This window comes from Aulonocara stuartgranti (assembly GCF_965226115.1).
Source record: "Aulonocara stuartgranti genome assembly, chromosome: 10".
Classification (NCBI taxonomy): domain Eukaryota; kingdom Metazoa; phylum Chordata; class Actinopteri; order Cichliformes; family Cichlidae; genus Aulonocara; species Aulonocara stuartgranti.
Genome location: NC_138946.1, coordinates 3,551,843 through 3,569,554, shown reverse-complemented (window position 1 = coordinate 3,569,554; position 17,712 = coordinate 3,551,843). Strand labels below are relative to the sequence as shown.

The 17,712-nt window shown below is 41.6% G+C and overlaps 1 protein-coding gene across 6 annotated transcripts in view; it reads left to right on the top strand.

Moving 5' to 3' along the window:
- sgcd (sarcoglycan, delta (dystrophin-associated glycoprotein)) overlaps positions 1–16,118 on the top strand; it is a 350,931-nt gene extending 334,813 nt beyond the window's left edge. For 5 of the 6 annotated variants that reach the window (XM_082549730.1, XM_082549729.1, XM_082549731.1 and 2 more), the window contains 2 exons: positions 1,488–1,611; positions 10,092–16,118. In XM_082549730.1, coding sequence (XP_082405856.1) covers positions 1,488–1,611; positions 10,092–10,277 — 310 coding nt within the window. In that variant the 3' untranslated portion in view covers positions 10,278–16,118. The remainder of the gene's footprint in view (positions 1–1,487; positions 1,612–10,091) is intronic. The other variant, XR_014279371.1, reaches the window with a different exon arrangement.
- Positions 16,119–17,712: the final 1,594 nt, after the last annotated feature.

Sequence of the window (17,712 nt, the reverse complement as noted above, 5' to 3'; positions counted from 1 at the left end):
GGTGACTACAGTCAAAGCCTGACGGAGAACATCAAGCGAGGAAACTCAACATTTGGTGATGTCCATCATTTGTAGACTTCAGGCAGTCGCTGACTGCAAAGAATCCAAGTATTCGTTAGCTACGCTTCATTCAGAACAAAACCTCGCATTCTCTCGTTGTGGTATCAGCTAAAACCTTCCATGTGGAAAAAAAACCATCACGTATTTTATCCACAACCAGCGTGGTGACAGGAAGACAGGAAGTGTACAGAGCGCTCCTGTTTAGGTTTGACTGTCGTGAGGCGTTCTGACATCTCTGCAGCTTCCTGTAGAGATCGGCTTGTGCCTCTGAGTGGTTTTGTCAAGATGTGAAGCCGAGTGGGCTGATTTTTTTTAATCCTCATGCAGAAATTTTGAACAGCCACAGCATGCAGAGAGGGGCCGTAGTGTTCGAGTGTCAGATCCACTTACTTTGTGCTCCATTCACAGCACTGGTTTCAGAGTGGCTGTTCTCACGTTTTTCTTCAGACTGTTTTCATTACACGTAAGTTCAGGTCACTGTGGAGGAACCGCAAAGACATAAAAATGGGTAATAGAGTACTGTGCGCACAAGTCTTGATTTAGCCCTCATGTTTTAAATATTTAGCTAGAAAAACATGAAACGTGTGCAAACACAGATGGAAATAGAGGATAAAAGGCAAAAACAGAGCTTGTACAATTCTAACAAGCTTGAAAGTCAATATTTGGCTTGAACACTGTTGCTCACTCAACACTTGGAAGCAAAATATAGAGATAGCACAGTACTCTACATCCACTTTCAACTTTTTTCCCAATTTGTAACTTTTCTGGACATCTTGAAACCTGTGGCTTATTCTAACTACAAATTGTTGACGTCTTGGTGAATTAGGTATAAAACAAATGTTGGTATAATTTAAGATCATTGAAGGGATTGAAGACATGTTAGCAGCGATTCAAAGGTCTGGAACCTCCACTGTCATTCACAAATAGAAGTGGATAATCCATTCAGTTGGTTTTTCTGTTAGCTGAACAGATGCTCCACGTACCCAAAACGGCCTTCACATAATTCTATACAACTGTTTATTCATAGAAACAAATATTTACTGGTAAAAGTAATGCTGTAAATGTCTGTAATGCAGTAGTCTAATGAGCAGATTTCCTTACATAAATATGTTAGTTTGACGTGAATCAAGTTTTTAAAACGTTTCCACTTTCAGTCTGATACTGATGAGCACTGGCTGTGGGTGTATTTACTAATAGAACTTATACAACTGCTGAATTTAATCTTTATTTTCTGATACATCTGTTAACTTGGTGCTTGGTTTCCATGTAAACCTTGAAGGCTCCTGTGCCATATGTATCATGTAAACTATTCACCACCCATCACACATGAATCGGTGCTCTTCCTTACCCTGTTAGAGTTCACTTCAGCCCCTCACCCTGAACGTTGTACCTGCCGTTTGTAAGCTGCTGCCTCTGTATGTTTCCAGGCTGGAGTCTCCCACCCGCTCTCTGCTGATGGAGGCCCCGAAGGGAATCCAGATCCTGGCTGAGGCCGGAGACATCCAGGCCATCTGCAGGAGCGAGCTGCGACTGGAGTCCAAAGACGGAGAGGTACTGTGTGTCCACCGAAGCAGGAGTTTATGGGGTTATGTTGGGTTTAATACAACTGGGATGTTATTTTCTGCATTTTGGCATGAGATCTCACCACACCAGGGTCTCGGGGTAAGAATAAGTCTGACGAGTCAAGAAAGCCAAAGAGTCAAGAGTTCAGACCCTGTTAAACCACAATTAAACATTTTACCTAAACTATCTGTTGCAATTTATGGACCCACTTCTAGCTTGATTTCTGCAGAATTAGTATCTGCAATTTTTGGTTGCTTGCTTACATGTGTAAGTGCAACATAATGTACAATATGACATATTTTTCTGAAGAGTGCCTTTGAATCAGAAAGGATCTCAGCATTTTTTAAAAACCAAAAAGCCACTAAAAGTGGAATTTTTGTGTTTTTTCTTCACAAAGATGAGAAAAAACTTTTCAACCACCAACTGCATCTATTTGCATTGACCTCCATTCTCAAGATTCCCAGGAATGAAACTAGGCTGCTATTTTTATAAAATTCTGAAAGATATTTAAAGACGACACCCACACTCCATCCACAGCCTGTTTACCACGCTGCCATCTGGCAGATAAACACAAGTATCTGCTGCTGTACCACCAAACTTGTTCCTGAGGCTGAAAGATTTACTGAACTCGTCCTGAACTTTGCTGTGAGAAGAAGCATTTTCATCTTTTTATTCATTTGTATTTTTTTCTTTAGTAGCTTTCAGCGATTAAAAGAATAATTGATTAATCGCTGTTAAGATTTCTCTGCTTCTGCTCATCACTCTCTTCGTTATGAAAATGACAGTTTTTTTAATGAGTGTTATTTGTCTCATTTGGAGTTTTGTTCATTCATTTCTAATCGACTTTAACGAACTCCACCAAACAGGGCCAGCAGGCTAGTTTGAAGCTTCCCATACTAACCTCATTAAAATGGTGCCAGCAGAAGTGACTGTATGTATGAATGTATTCCAACACAGTTTCAATTAGCTAAAAAAATCCCAGCGAATAATAAATATTCTTTATTTTCTTATACCGAGCCTTCAGGTCATCGTCGATCTGAAACACGGCATCTCTTTTTAAGGACTAGAGGAAAGAAAAAAATCGATTATATTCACTTTCAGTTCCATGTTACCCTCTTAGATGCTGGTAGACTTGCATTATTTACAATTCAAGATAATACAGTAAACGTATTCATACATGTGCTCTCCTCAGATCAAAACCTCCTTTCATTTATAGCCAGCTTTCTGCTGATTGGTTGCCCTTTCTGATTAACATGCACGTGGGTGGGGCTGACTGCATTAGCATCACATTGCCATTGACTCTCCCTTGCACAGTATGAATGCTGCAACCTGTGCAGGATTCATTATAGCGCTACATAGATTCACATAGCCTGTTTGCCCTTGTGTATCTAACTTCCTCTCTTTTAAAAATCTGTGCCTGCACTGTTAGCCATCAAGCACACAATGAGTGGTTTGAGGTAAAAACTTCCTGTCTTTGAGTCCTGTTACTCTAAAAGTGGTTTTTGCACAAAGCTCTCGCTCTGCGCACCGACAACAAGTTAACAAATTAACTTTTCTTGTCCTGCGGCCATGCTGGCTGATGGGGATCCATCTCAATTCAGCATTTTCTCCTGTCCAAACTTATTTTTAGCAAACATCGATCCAAACAATAGCTGGCTTCCTTCGCCAACATGGGCCGGCGTTCTCATAATGGCTGGTGGCAATTTCCCACATGCTGGCCGTGCACCAGGATCTGTAAGAGCCTCGTGGAAAAAAGAGAACATAAGATGATTGGTGGTCTGTTTTATACTCTCTCATCCTCCTTTTACTAATTACTTCCCCACAGTGTCTCCTATGTGCTGCTAGCTTCCATTTCCATCCATCTTTCCAGTTTTCCGTCCTTCCTTCCTCCTTTCTCTGCCCTCTTTCTGTCGTAAACTTTGCTTGTTTACCCCCCCACCTTCCAAATTCGTTCATCCACTCATGCTGCTTCCTTCCTTCTTTCATCCTTTCCTTCCTGCTCCTAAATTCCCCCAACCATCCCCTGATTCGTTACACACATCAGTCTTCACATTCATCACGGCCGGCTGCGCTGATAAAAGGATTTCCCTCCTTAGGTTGCACCAGTCGTGTCATGTCAAATCTGCTAAAATCAGCGGAGGAGGATTAGGAAGAAGAAAGTGTTTAAAAGTTTCCCACAAAAACTGTTTCGTACATTAAGACAGACTGCTGATATGAGATGGACACAGGGAGGGAGGGAGGGCGGGCGGGAGGCGGTCTCAGGAAGGTGCCCTTGAATCCAGTTTAGTCCAATTAAATGCAATCTCACAGATTTCATGGATGTGTGGTCAGAAATGAGGCTGTTGGACTAACGGTGGGCAGTGCATATAATTAGAATCGCGTTCTCACACTCCATTAGGGTTGCAAATGTCCATTTGTCAAACCTCTGTCTAACACACATTCACGCTCCCCCTCTCTCCTCAGGCGCCGCCACTGCAATTACAGAAAGGTTTTGGCTATTAGACACCCACAGACCACACAGGCAGATAATGAAATAGAGTCGTGCACACTCTTCTCGAAGCATTTTTTTAAAGCACGCAAAGAACGACCCGTAATTCCCGAGCGCACATGCGCAGTGACTTAAGGCGTCCTTGTTACAGCCATCTGGACAGGCTGCACTTCACATGTGTAGCTGCTGGCATGTTTAATTACAAGGACGCTGCATCAAGTGTGAGCTGAACACCGGTGCTGTCATAGTTCAACCTTAATTGACTCTCTGTTGGTTATCCACCAAGGTGAGACAGACCAGTGCAGATTTACATCACAGCCCGCACCAGTTAGCAAGAAAGGCCACGCAGTCTGTCTGAGACGGGCAAGGAAGACACTGGCAGTTACACAAGAAAGTCATCACATGCAAGCACAAACTGTTGTGAAGCCCGCGGAGATGCATTTAAACATTTTCATCACGAGACCCTCGGAAGCTGTTTTCTCTCTGACAGAATACAGAGAAACAAACTAGAAGCTAAGTTCGGATGCACAAGAGTCTGAAACCATAACTGTACATACATTTACAAAAAGAAACGTTACCTTGTCGAATCTATAAACTCAACAAATGTGGGTGTTTGTTAAGTGTTGGTGTCGTTGCTCCAAAAAGTAATTTATTACACATCACACGTGAGTAAATGTCGGTCTTAGCCCATCCTAAAAGTGTTCATTTGTGGAACCAGGGTTCTCTCTTTTGAGATACGTGGACAAAAGTATTAGGCCACATATTTTTTCACTTCCCAGTTCCATTGACATGGGTGTAAAAAATCGAGCGCCTAGCCATGCAGTCTGCCTTTGCAAACATTTCCCAAAGAATGTCTTGTTGTAAAGCGCTCAATGAATTCGTGCATGGTACTGTAATAGGATGCCACAGCAAGGTCCGTAAAAGCATGGCTGGATGATTTTGGTGTGGAAAAACGTGTAGAGCCCTGACTTCAAACCCATCAACCACCTTTGGGATGAACTACAATGGAAATGGCAAGCCTGGGCTCCACATACAACATCCATTGTCTGACCTCACAAAAGCTTTTCTGGATAAACTGACAAAAATTCCCACAGGCATGCTTCAAAATCTTGTAGAAATTCTTCACAGAAGAGTGGAAGCTGCAGTAGGGGCACGGCTTTTGGAAAAGCTAGTGTAGATGTGGCCCGATGTTTTTGCTCATATAGTGCGTGGCTCACTTGGATGGATTTACCATCATATCTTCACAAATATGCACATCAGACAAAGATAATAAAAACTGCAGATGTATGCATTATACAGGACTGATAACAACCATTAAAGAAATATTAGCTTAGCCATTAGGTGATGTCTTCCTCCTAACAGCAGGTACCTATCACCATTTAGCAGGGTGGTCGTTCCACCCTGCTAAATGGAAGTAATATGCGGTGTGTTGAGGGCTAAAAAAGCCACAGAAGTCAGCATCGGGGAAAAAGGGTAAGTGATAATATAGCTCATGCAGAGAACATTTGTATTCCTACGGGAGTCTTTTCTCTCCAAGCTGCAGGAAGCAACAGAAAACCTCTGGAGACATGAAATAAAACCGAACTGATACCTTGACCTCACCTCACCTTTACCTGCCCAACCTGTTTGTACTGTTGCCCATCACAAGCACACAGACACACGAATTTATCCCGCCGCCCACACACACATTTACACACAGGTTCTGGAGTGTCTCACACCGTCTGCCCCTCGTGGTGAAAGATTTATTCAACAGCAGCTGTCTGAGGAAGTCAGCTGAGACTCTGCTTTAAAAGTGTTCCAGGTCATTTGATGGCGATGCCTCCCCGAGGTGCACCGTAATGGCTCCTTTACCTTTTTATGGCTGGAGAGCTCCTCCTGTCCGCAGCCGGTGCAACACCAGCCTCATACGAGCCCCGGGAGGATGGGGGGAGGAGGGGATTCATGCAGCGGTGGTTTGTGGCTGTGCAGACCGAGAGAGATGGTTTGTTCCAATCAATGAGGGGAGTAAAATGAGTTATGGGTTAATGTGTTTATGGAGCAGCTTGCAGAACAACTTTTCTTAGGTTTTGCTCTCCTTTTATTGCTCAGGAGACGAGAGGAATAACTTTTGAATGAGCCGACTGTAAACTTGTAGAGGGCTTTTTTGCTTTTTATTTACCCTGTTTGGGGCTCTCTGCCAACAAAATACTTGAAAATATCCCAAAATAAAACTCTGTTCATCTGGATTTGGGGCCTCCTCAAACAAAACACCTGCTGTAGAGGGCAATTTAGTTTACAGTGAAGTCTAAGTGCTGAGGAGAAATATGATCAGGCAACCAGTTAAACAACTTCTAGTTTTACCTTCAGGTTTGATTGGTCCAAAGCACAGTGTGGTTTCCTAATAAGTGCACAGTTTTTAGTTTTCCAAATTTCAAACCTCCTAGATGGACCTAATGGCCAAGGAGCCAGACAGTTTTTAATGCTCTTGTTCAGTAGTTCTCCAGGGTTTCTGAAGGTCTTTCAAATGTTTTCTTTTACCATTTGCTGCTTTTTCAGTCATTTCCTTCAGTCAAGTCCTTGTACCTGACCATTTTCTGAGGAATTTTCTTTTGTTGTCTGCTGATGTTTGTTGAATTCTTCAATATCTTCAAGAACTTTTTACTAGCAGTCTGTTGCTAAACACATTTTTCCCATTTCTCTAGCTGATATTTTTGCAACAACAATGTAATTCCCAAGGAGCTATTAGTCACAAACACCGCACACAATGCCGAGATATGTAGTGTGTCCTTAAAAATTTGAGGAAACTGGACAAGTGGAGATCAGAAGAAGTCTAAAAACTATTTACAGCAGACAAGGAGAATCTGAAAGTGATTTCCTTAAAGGCCCTGACACAGGATGTATCTGGTCCTTCAGTTGAGCAATCTACAATTTTTTTCAAAGCATCATCAAATGGAAGTGGCTTCCTTTAGAATAGACCAAGAAGCCAATCTTAAGGATGGGAAACAGGGAGAAAAGGATGAGGTATGAAAATCTGACAGATGTCCAAGATCATCTTGACAGAACAGAGCAAAAGGCAGCCAATATCCAAAGAAAAGCTTTCAATGCGCTTCTAGAAGACTGGAGAACTATTCCTGAGGACTAAATTTCAGAAGGCTTCCCCAAAGAGCTCAGGCTGTGCTGAGGAATTAAGGTGGTCAGTCCAAATACTTTACAAATGCTGTGTTTTGCCTTATATGGTGTATTTCGATGTATCTTTGCAGGTTTTAATAAATCTCTGCACCTATTTCCAATTTTCCTAGCAAAATAGAAAGAAATGATGGGTGGTATAAGACTACAACACTGTACTGTATTTGCTATGTTTAGCATGTTAATCACAACTACATTTGGTCACCAAGAAGTCTTTCTCTTCTCTCCTGAACTCAGCCAGTCCTCAGCTAAACTGAATCGCTCTTCTTCTCTTGTCACTCTTAGCTGCCCTCAAAGTAAATCATTCACTCGTTCTCCTTGGCTTTTATTTTCCTTCTCAGGACTTCTGACTCACATAAATAGTGTCTGAAACTCCTGACACCTTCGCTCTCCCCTTCGTTGGTTGCATAGAATGTTAAGTGACCTGGATACTCAACTGCAGCAACTATCCAGTTTTTCTGACTTGAGATTTTTCCTCCCACATTTCCCAGTGTTTTCCAGCCCTTTCAGTGGACATGAGTGGAATGAATTGTAAAGGTCATGTGTTGGATTTGAAGTTAACAGCATCGCTGCACAGTAGAGTCATATTTGTGATAAAAGTCACTGAGATTGCTCCTGCCTGGCATCATCTGTGCAGAAATCTCTCTAGATTGAGGCGGTGTTGTCCTACAGGATACTGCAGAGGCATGCCTTTTACCAAAATGTCATCAGTTTTAATCCCTGAAGGAGGAGAAAAGATAAAGATGAAGAGTAAAAGTAAATTTGTCAAAGCTGAGAAAAGCTGGAAACAGAGTTTAAGAGGTTTAGAAAACAGTTCTGCGTGTCTGCAGGTCAGATGATCACAAAGGTTCTTGTTGTTGGTATATACCAACAACGTATATGTATAAGATTTACACCTATTTTTCACTCATCCATCCTCAATCATACAAGTCAGAAAATCTCAGCAAGTTGATTCTGTTCATAACATTATGCAAATTATGTTAATGAGTTTGCATCAGTGCAACTTTTTAATTTATAGGATGAATTATCTGGTTTCTTTCTCCCTTGAAACGGGAGACAGTTTCTGTTTCAGACAGTAAAGATGATAAACTATGACTGATGAGTTGAGTCCATAAAATATGTAGAAGATTATTCAGGTTAAAATGAAAACCAGCAACTAAAGCAGTGAAAATGCCAAGTATCATTGACATGAAAATGAAAATTAAGAAAACAAGCAGGAATTACATCCCAGGAACTCTGGGGTGGAAATTAGTGTCAGAATTCTTCCTTCTCTAACCCACAACAAGACACAGCAGAGGTCCGTGTTTCCCTGAGCCAGGTTCTGTTTCTTCCTGTTAAAAAGGAGTTTTTCCTTCCCACTGTCACCAAGTGCTTACTCAGAGGGGTTGTTTGGTTGTTGGGGTTTTCTCTGTGTCATTGTAGAGTCTTTATCTTACAATATAAAGCACCTTGAGGTGATAACTGTGGGATTTGGCACTGTGTAAATAAAAGTGAATTGAATCTAAATTGAATAAGGTGTCACTGCACTGACGCATCAGGTTAGTCTGTCACTCCTGAGTCATCATTTACCAACGAGCAGGGTTACTGCTGTGACCCGTTTTAACCCCAAAAACCTGTTTCTCAAAAGCAAACACAGTCTGTAGTGCCTACGTCTAACAATCAGGAGATGAAAATAAAAAGTCAGCCAAATTAAGTGCAAAGCAGAAAGGCAGCTGAACCTCCACCCCCGCCGACGTCTCTCTGAGACAACTAAGACTCTTATCTCTGTTTAGTGTGGATGCTCCTGGCAACTGATTAATATTTGATTAAGCGGGAGGAAGAAATCAGAATATTGAGTCATTGAGTAAGAAAACACTCAGAAAATAGTCTGAGAATAATGAAATGGACAATTTCTCCCCACGAATAGCATGTTTACTTAATGCAGCTAACATTAGCTGTGCTAGCAGAAGTAGCCTTCTTTGCTCACGAGTATGTACGTACGCTTGGAGTTTCCCGACACAACCACGATACAGCCAGTCTTTATTTAGCTCTACAGAACAGTCCTGGTTAGCAAGGCTAGCATTCCCATTGCTGTTTTACAACTTTCAGTCACAGCTAGCTTCAACGAGTGGTGGGTGACTGTGTGACATCTCAGAACCAACAGTTAACTGCATTGTGTCTTAATAAAATATTAATACCTTAATTTACCAGGGCAGCATTTAGTCACCTTGCTTTTTATTTATTATGCTTTACATTCATAAAAACAGTTGTGATATCTTTCACAAACACAAAAACAAAGCTAATTCAGCTAACTGGGTTAGCTAACTCAGATGGGTCTTTGCACCGATGTGTCCATAAATCCATCTTTCTTCTTAACTACTAATCTAACTGAAGGTAGTTTGGGGGGGGGGGGGGTGTTGAATCTATACCAGCTGTGACATCTATCGCAGGTCTAACATACAGAGCCTGCTGCCGACTATCACAGCTGACCGATTTAGAGTAACTGGTTATTCTGACATGCACGTTTCTGCATGTTCTCCGTGTGCCTGCATGATTTCTCTCTGGGCTTCAACAGTCCAAAATCCAAAATCCAGAACCTTTTCGCTGTGATGGGGACTGTGCTGAGCTGAACTCTGCCACCTCACCAACCTATAATTTCAAATTTCAGCACTATGTACCTCAACATGTGGATGCAAGAAAGCTAATTTTTGCAGCAGTCTTTTCCAGACTTTTCAACCATCTGCTTTTCATGCTTTGTTTCTACATCTCTACCCATTTCATTTCTCTTCTTTACTTTCCCTAATCTCACCAGTTTGCTCTTCTCCCTCTACGGCAGATCTCGCTGGATGCTCAGAGGATTCGGCTGTTGCAGCTGCCGGAGGGGAAGGCCTCCACCAGCTCCTCGTCCTCTGGGACCAGGCAGACTGTCTACGAGGTTTGCGTTTGCCCCAACGGGAGGCTCTTCCTGTCCCAGGCTGGCACCGGATCCACCTGCCAGATCAGCAACAACGTCTGCCTCTAGGACTCATACATACAAAAATAAATAAACGCATCCTGAAAGAGAGACGGGCTAAACAGACAGATGTACACATATCGCCTGCCTTTAGGACTGATTCACAGATAACACGTACAGAAATACAAAGACTGCCAGAGCTGATGGACAAACAATCATAGATACTGTACTTACACAGACACAGTGATGGAAACACTTTACAATCACAGACTGATGTTTAGGCCCAAATGATATGTTTTAAGCTCCTGACATGTTCCAGTTTAATGCAACCTTTTTCTTTCCCTTAATTTCCTGAGTTGAAGTCGATCATCATGAGAACCTAAAAGTCTCCGCTAAGCTCTTCACACATAGAGATCATTACAAGAACAAAAAGAAACAAAGAAAAAGTTTTTTAATACAGCTGAGGTCTCCGTCACATTGGGAATAAACTGACTCTATTTAGCAAAAGGCCAGTATTTGTAATATATCTGTGTGATCCTAACAGTCATACGCAGAGATCTGTAATCACACCACACATATTTTAACACGTCAACATGGTACACACACACACATTGTTTGCTTGTAGAAGCCTCCTGGTAGAAACTAAAAGGAGGATCTCCAGAGAGTTACTGAAAGAGATGCTGACGTGTTCCCTTTCTCTGTCAAGAGCATTTCAGTACGAGAATCACTAGGGTGATCACCTCCTTTTTTCCTCTGCCTCCATCTTCTCTTTCCTTCCCTGTAGCTTGCTTCATTTGAGGTTTTAAACTTCACACCAGTGGTTCTCAAACTAGAGGGTGGGCGCTAATTTAGAGAAATGATTTTTGAAGGGAAGGACAGCCTGGAAAGACCTTTGTTTCACAAAGATTCCACTTGGATCCTCTCTGTATTTTTGATGTTTGATATAAAACAAATACACGTATATGCATCCAACAACTGTGGGATCCTAACATTTTTCAGCCTTTGAAAGAAAGTTTGAGAACTACTGATGGCGAATGTTCCTAGAGTTCGATCGGGACATAAAACGAACGCAAAGACTTTCAAAACTTTTTAAGTTCAATTTTAAGCAAACAGCATTTACAGCGTGCCTCTGTCACAGTTCCTTTATGAGTTTGTTTGATTTTGTGGGGATATGTTGATGCTAAATTGTGACAGTAAGACCGTGTGCAAGTTGCTATGCTTATCAGACTGTGAAGCCATGTTCATATCATATTGCCTTTACTCAGCTGGGCTTCTGTTCGTTTCCAAAAAATATTTGGCTTCAAAGAAACAAACTGCATGTTCTGCAAAGTGCTCAGTTTGTTTTCTTCTAAAGCAAATCTTTTCATATTCTTTGAATTTGCAGAATTTTTATTAAATATCTAAAATTTTGTCCTTCAACAGGATGTGAAGGGATTCCTTCACATCCCGTTTATTATCTCAGAATTCTGAGTTTTTCTCGGGACCCTGAAGTTACTTTCTCTTCAATGTAGTTAACTTTACCATCAGATCAGCGAGTCTAGAAAGTACGCCACAATATGGTCACCTGCAGTCCAGCAACCATCAACTGCCAGTGTAGTTACACTAGTCTCCGTCAGTGTCTGTGTAAAAATCAGAGTCAATCTAAGCGAGCCAAAAAAGAGGAATTATTATCAAATTTCAGTTGAAGGGAATGGAGCTAAACAGTTAAAATAATTGTGCATCTGGACATCCTAAAATATGTCAAAGAGCGATGTTTCAAGTGGAAGAACATGTTAGTGTGGTGGCCTCATGCTTGTATGAGGTGATCCTGAACGGTAAAGCCATAGCACGCTGATCCCGTGGTTACGTTTTTCTCACGGAAATCATTCCCTTAACATTCAAAGCATAATGAAACCACATCAGGAACGTTCATGTTTTCCACATGGGTGTGGTGGTTGGGGGTGGCTTTTATTTATATAGCACCAAACCACAATAAGAGTCACCTAAAAGCGCTTTGTGTTATAAGGTAAAGCAAATTTAAAACTGTCAGAAGAAAAATGATCAAAATTCCAACTTTTGTTCTCTAAAGTTGGAATTCTGATCTTTTTATTCCTGTTCTCTCCCACAGGGTCCCATTTCACTCCGGACGATCACTTGAACGTGCCCCATTAACGTTGGAGAGTTGCAGTTTTAGATTGTGTTAGAAGGTCTCTGGTTCAGATCTCCAGTCTAGACTCACTTTGTCGGCCTAATCTTTTAATCTTAACTCTTGTATTCCTCGTGATATGACATGAACAAGGCACCAGAGGCTGAAGCATTGATCTGTTCGAAATCTTTAAACATTTAAAGCAAACTGTGTTAACTTTGAATTCTGTGGATATTTTATTTAATCTCATGTATTGATTGTATGCTAACTGTTGTTGTTGCCTGCATAAATTCTGACCCCTGAAAAGAGAGCATCGGCTTCCCTCCTGTCGTCCTAACACTGAAGAAAATGACGAAAAACAGCAACAGCTTTGATATTTCCAAACCTCGCATATAAAAACACAAACATCCAACGTGAGCTGCTCGAACCTCGCCGGTGGTCACCCTACTTGTTTCTTGCACTGGGACATTTTTTTAAAAAGGACAAAAAAAGATTTAAAAAAATAAAAATACACAAAAAAACCTAAAGTGAGCCACTCTGTTGAAAGAGGGGAACTGTGCCTGTGCCTTACGTCGATGCACTTGTGGCAAGAAAAAGCACATCACCCAGACTTTCTTTGGCATCAGTGAGTATTATGATCTCTGATTTCAGTTGTGTTTCATCACAAATCTTTCCCTGTGTGCGAATGCAAAGACCTTTGTTCCATATTTGACTGTAGCGCCCCCTGCTGTCAACACCTGACTCTGCAAAAGGAAGTGCCGGCTTTGTTTTTTTTCAAGTATCACTTTAAGTTCTTGTTGCTTTACATGCTCAAAATCTGAGGTTAAAACGTGTAACGTGATCCTTTGGAGTTTAATTTGCCAGTGTCTTTGATTTCCACTGCTTATCTTGAACCACTAGCTCAAAAATATCCAGTCACGTACTGCCATTTTGTCACAAGTGCTGGCGTCCAAGAGAAATACACAAGGGGGTGTTTGGTTTAGCAGCTACCCTTGGAAAGAGTAGCTTGGATCTATTCTAATGGTTGTCAAAACTCATCATTAAAGCTGCAGGAGAGGTCATCAAATGTCATCCATCCAAATGCTCATGCGGATTTTCAGAGGACGATCTTGGAGGCGATGATCAACCAGAATCTAAATTAATTTTAAATTTTTATGGTTAAGATAAGATAAGATAAGATAAGATAAGATAACCTTTATTAGTCCCACACGTGGGAAATTTGTTTTGTCATCAAAATTAAGACTAAAAACAGTATGAAAGGTGAATTGAACCTTCATGACTGCCCAGTGGTTAGTGAAGTCTGTGAAGCTTTATTTGATTGTTTTCACCATCTTGTTGTTCTAGAAGTATCGCCCCCTGGTGGCCATTAAAAGCAATGCAGGTTTCAGGCATTTCTGGGTAGGGCTGTTCGATATAACGATATATATCGGATGACGATATAAAAACATCGTTTCATTTTACGCTATCGTTTGTTTCGTGATGTCGCAAAATAAACTGTTTACGGCAACATTTTTTCATGGTTTTGATGGTCACTGTCGTGGCTTTATTAATGTCTTAAAGTTCTCTCTTTCTCTTATATGTAATATAACCACACTACGGACGGACAAGCGCCTGTTTTTATGCGTTGTGGTTAGCAACAACGACGGTAAAACCATCGCGTGTCCGCTTGTTTATGTTCCACATAAACCTTTCACAATAATGCTCAAGATCCTGTTGAGACTTTTCAAAATAAACTGAATCACGTGAAAGAGCAGATTATTTACGGATGAGAAGTAAAAAGAGCCGTCAGGAGCTAAAAAATAAACCTTAGACTCAAACGTTAGAACAGGCTTTTCCCCGCAGCACGCCGTGTAATAAATTCAAAGGAAACGGCGGCCGTTTCAACTTATGTCTAAAAATGTATCGTTTCATGCATCGGTTAAAACACTCGACTCCAGGTACATGACGCGCAGCTGGAAACACTTCACGCAAGTCGAGCTGCCAGAGATTCACAGAATTTTCAGAAAATGTTACATTTTTGTGATTTATATCGACGATAGATGTCTTATATCGGGATATGAGATTTTGGTCATATCGCACAGCCCTATTTCTGGGGTGACTTTGCTTTTCAGATCCAGTTGGTGTGCCAATCTTTCATACTGTCTGTGGGTTAGACCAGGCTCACTTTTGCCGCTGGCACCAAAGGACATCTCATGTGTATCACTCGGTCTTTGTGTCTTGACATTGTCAGTTCAATGTAGTGTTTTGAGATCAGAAGGAAATTCCCAAAACCATCCTACGATACTGCACAGATATTGTCGAAAGCTATCGAGAATATCTTCAATTTAACAAAGTGTTTTCCACCAAGTCTTGCAGAACTGTGCAGTATCAATATTGTCTGGCTGATGTCTGGCTGCAGAATTAAATCTGCGGCAGCAAGTATGGAAGGTTGCCTAATTACCATATCTGCAAGGCTGTAGTAATACATCAGCAAAAGCATTCACTGACGATGCGTTGAGTTCCCCCTCGGTTTCTGTTTCCGTTTGGGTCGGGCAGCCAGCCGGTGGTATGAAAACATCGCTCACCTGTGATGTGTAAATGTGGCAGAAATTGAGGCATTTTACATCTTAAAGCACATTTTAAGATGCAATAACTGGAAGTGCAAAGTTGTGAAGATCTTTCATCGATGCACCGAAAAGGAACTCGACATTTCCTATTAAACGCAGTCACAGTAGTGCGCAGCATTTATTTTATTCATGTCTCAGTTGTTGCGTGTGTCACATCCTTTTCCAGAGTCGGGTGTACCAACCTTCCTGCTGTCTCCAGCTTCTCGGTCGCTGTATATTAAAGGACCTTCACAAATATTTCACCACTAAAACTGAACCTAACTGATGTATTTGTTTTTTGACTACATGTACACAGGAGGAATTCTTCTTTTTTATACGGTTGTATATGTAAATAATGTAACCTTGTCGCTGCAGCATTAGATGATTCACACTGACAGAAGAGAAACACTGCTCTTTTACAAAAAGGAAAATCTCTTTTTATATTGTACATCAGTATGTGTTTTTATACCAAAAGGGGCAAAAAAAATAACAGTGTTAGAGGATGTCCACTGAGTTAGCATGTACAGAAATGTATACAATGTTCGCCTGTGGAGAACAAGCTGGTTTTGTTTTTCTGCCTTCTCCTTCCTACGCCCGTCTCTCCTGCTGAGCTCAGATGTTCCACTCACACACAGACCTGCCTTTCATTTGGTTTTGTTGCCGTTGTTGTTGTCGTTCTGTTGGGCCCGAGGTCTTTGCATTCTCTCAAAGTGTGCCGTGTGTAAATCTGTGCAACTACGAGTGAGCTTTTGTTTTGTTTTGGTTCTTCTGCTCCACAGAACGTACTGAACGACGCTCAGAGAAGTACAAAGAAACAGAAAGCAGAGACCGGGATGTCGCACAGGGCTGAGGAGAAGTGTTTTGATCGGGCATACCCAAAAAGAAAAAGAAAGGAACAGCAGCTGGTGTTGTTAACTCACAGTAAAAGGACTTAAGAAAGTAAATAATTACTCATTAGCCATCGCTCATCTCATCCAGCGGGCTGTTGCTGATCGATCTCTGTGATTGACCGGGCGGTGTTGCTCTGGAAGCAGTTCTTCCAGCCCTGTGTTTATGCTGAGCGCTCTGTACTTCTGTCTCTGGCTACGCACTGAGGTTAACATCCATCCTGAGTATTTATATTTTTCTTCATTTTGAATCTGAAACTGCCGTTCATGGAGTAGTTTTCAAAGATGCCAAAATAAAAAGGCGTTGTTTAAATCAGTGCAGTGGTCATTGGATCCTCCCTCACACGCAAGCAACTCCACAAGCTGAATTAGAAATCCTGAAACAAAGGCAAAGTCCTGGCTAATTTCCTTCACTAGCAACACATGTTCATATTTCAGTATAAATTTTAATTATAGTCTTGATAAGAATGAGCATTGACCTTTGCCAGTGTACCAGTAGCTAACTGTCCATTGATTTTATGGGAAATATCCCCAGTCTTTACACTGGAATTACAGATACAGTTAATGACGTGCCTTTTTCTGCAAGCTCCGATCACACAAGCCCTGAGCCGGGCTGTAGACTGCTGCGTGTTGGCAGCTGCAACCACCGGCTGCCAGGGGAAAGAGTATTTTTCAACCGGTAACTGGAGGTTGTTGGCACCTGTGTCCAGTCAGTGAGTCCTGCAAAAATAGTAGGCTTGTACTTGCAGACAAGTTGCCATCTTTCATGCAAGCTAATGCAACCGCAGCAATCTGCTAGCAACCAAAGTAATCACAAGCATGCATTTGATGCATCACCCTCTTTTAACCTATTTCTGCTAGCGACAGCTGCTAACTACCAACAACCACCCAACTGTTTGGTGAAGTTTCCACGAGAGACTGTCTGAGTGTGACTGAGGCCTCCTTTTTCATTTTATGACGCATGGTTTCAGAAATGTTAAAAATCCCAACAAAATGTGTAATTAAACTTTAGTTCAACAACAAAAGCTGATTCCCCGCAGGATTCGTGCTGATGGTTAGTTCATCTCTCTTTTAAAACAAAGTTTATCTCAAATGCATGTGTCTCCCAAAAAACACAATGTCATGGAGCAGTAAGTTAACAATAGAAAAGTGTAAATATAGGAGGTTTTTTTAAGGTTTCTATACACTTGGCTTCAGGCAGTTTGAGAAAAATCGGACTTTCATGTGAATCTGACAGTTATTGAGTAAAAAACATTTCAAAGGGAAACAGGAAGTCCTCTGCTCCCTCAGGCTGAGGATCGCTGGACTCAGTTACTTTTCATCTGCACTGCAAACATTTGTAAAAAGGTGAATGGAGCACGGAGAAGGTTACGCACACATTTCAAGATAATGTACTTTTATTTATATGTTACAAGGCTGACGATGAGTTTATGCCCTTGTTCTAAATCTGCATTAATATATACGCACGGATCAGGCGTGACATAATGAGCACTGATAGGGGAAGTGAATACATCATTTATCTCTTCATCATAGCACCTGTTAGTGGGTGGGAGACATTGGGGAGCAGGTGAGCTTTCTGTCCACAAAGCTGATGTGTTAGAAACAGGAAAAGGGGAAAGTGTGAGGATCTGAGCGATTTGACCAAACTGTGATGGATAGATGGGTCAGAGCGTCGAAAACCTGCAGCACCTGTGGGGCGGGCAGAGTGGTCCAAGGAAGGAACGAGTGGTGAGCCAGTGACCAGGTCATGAGTGTCTGAGGATCCACAGAGAAGACTCAGAACATCACAGTGTGTGGGTCTGCATAGCTGCTGACCACACTAGAGGCACGAGAAATGGTCACGTGGGCATCAGAACTGGATTACGGAGCAACAGTAGGCGGTGCCTTAGTCTGATGACTCACGTTTT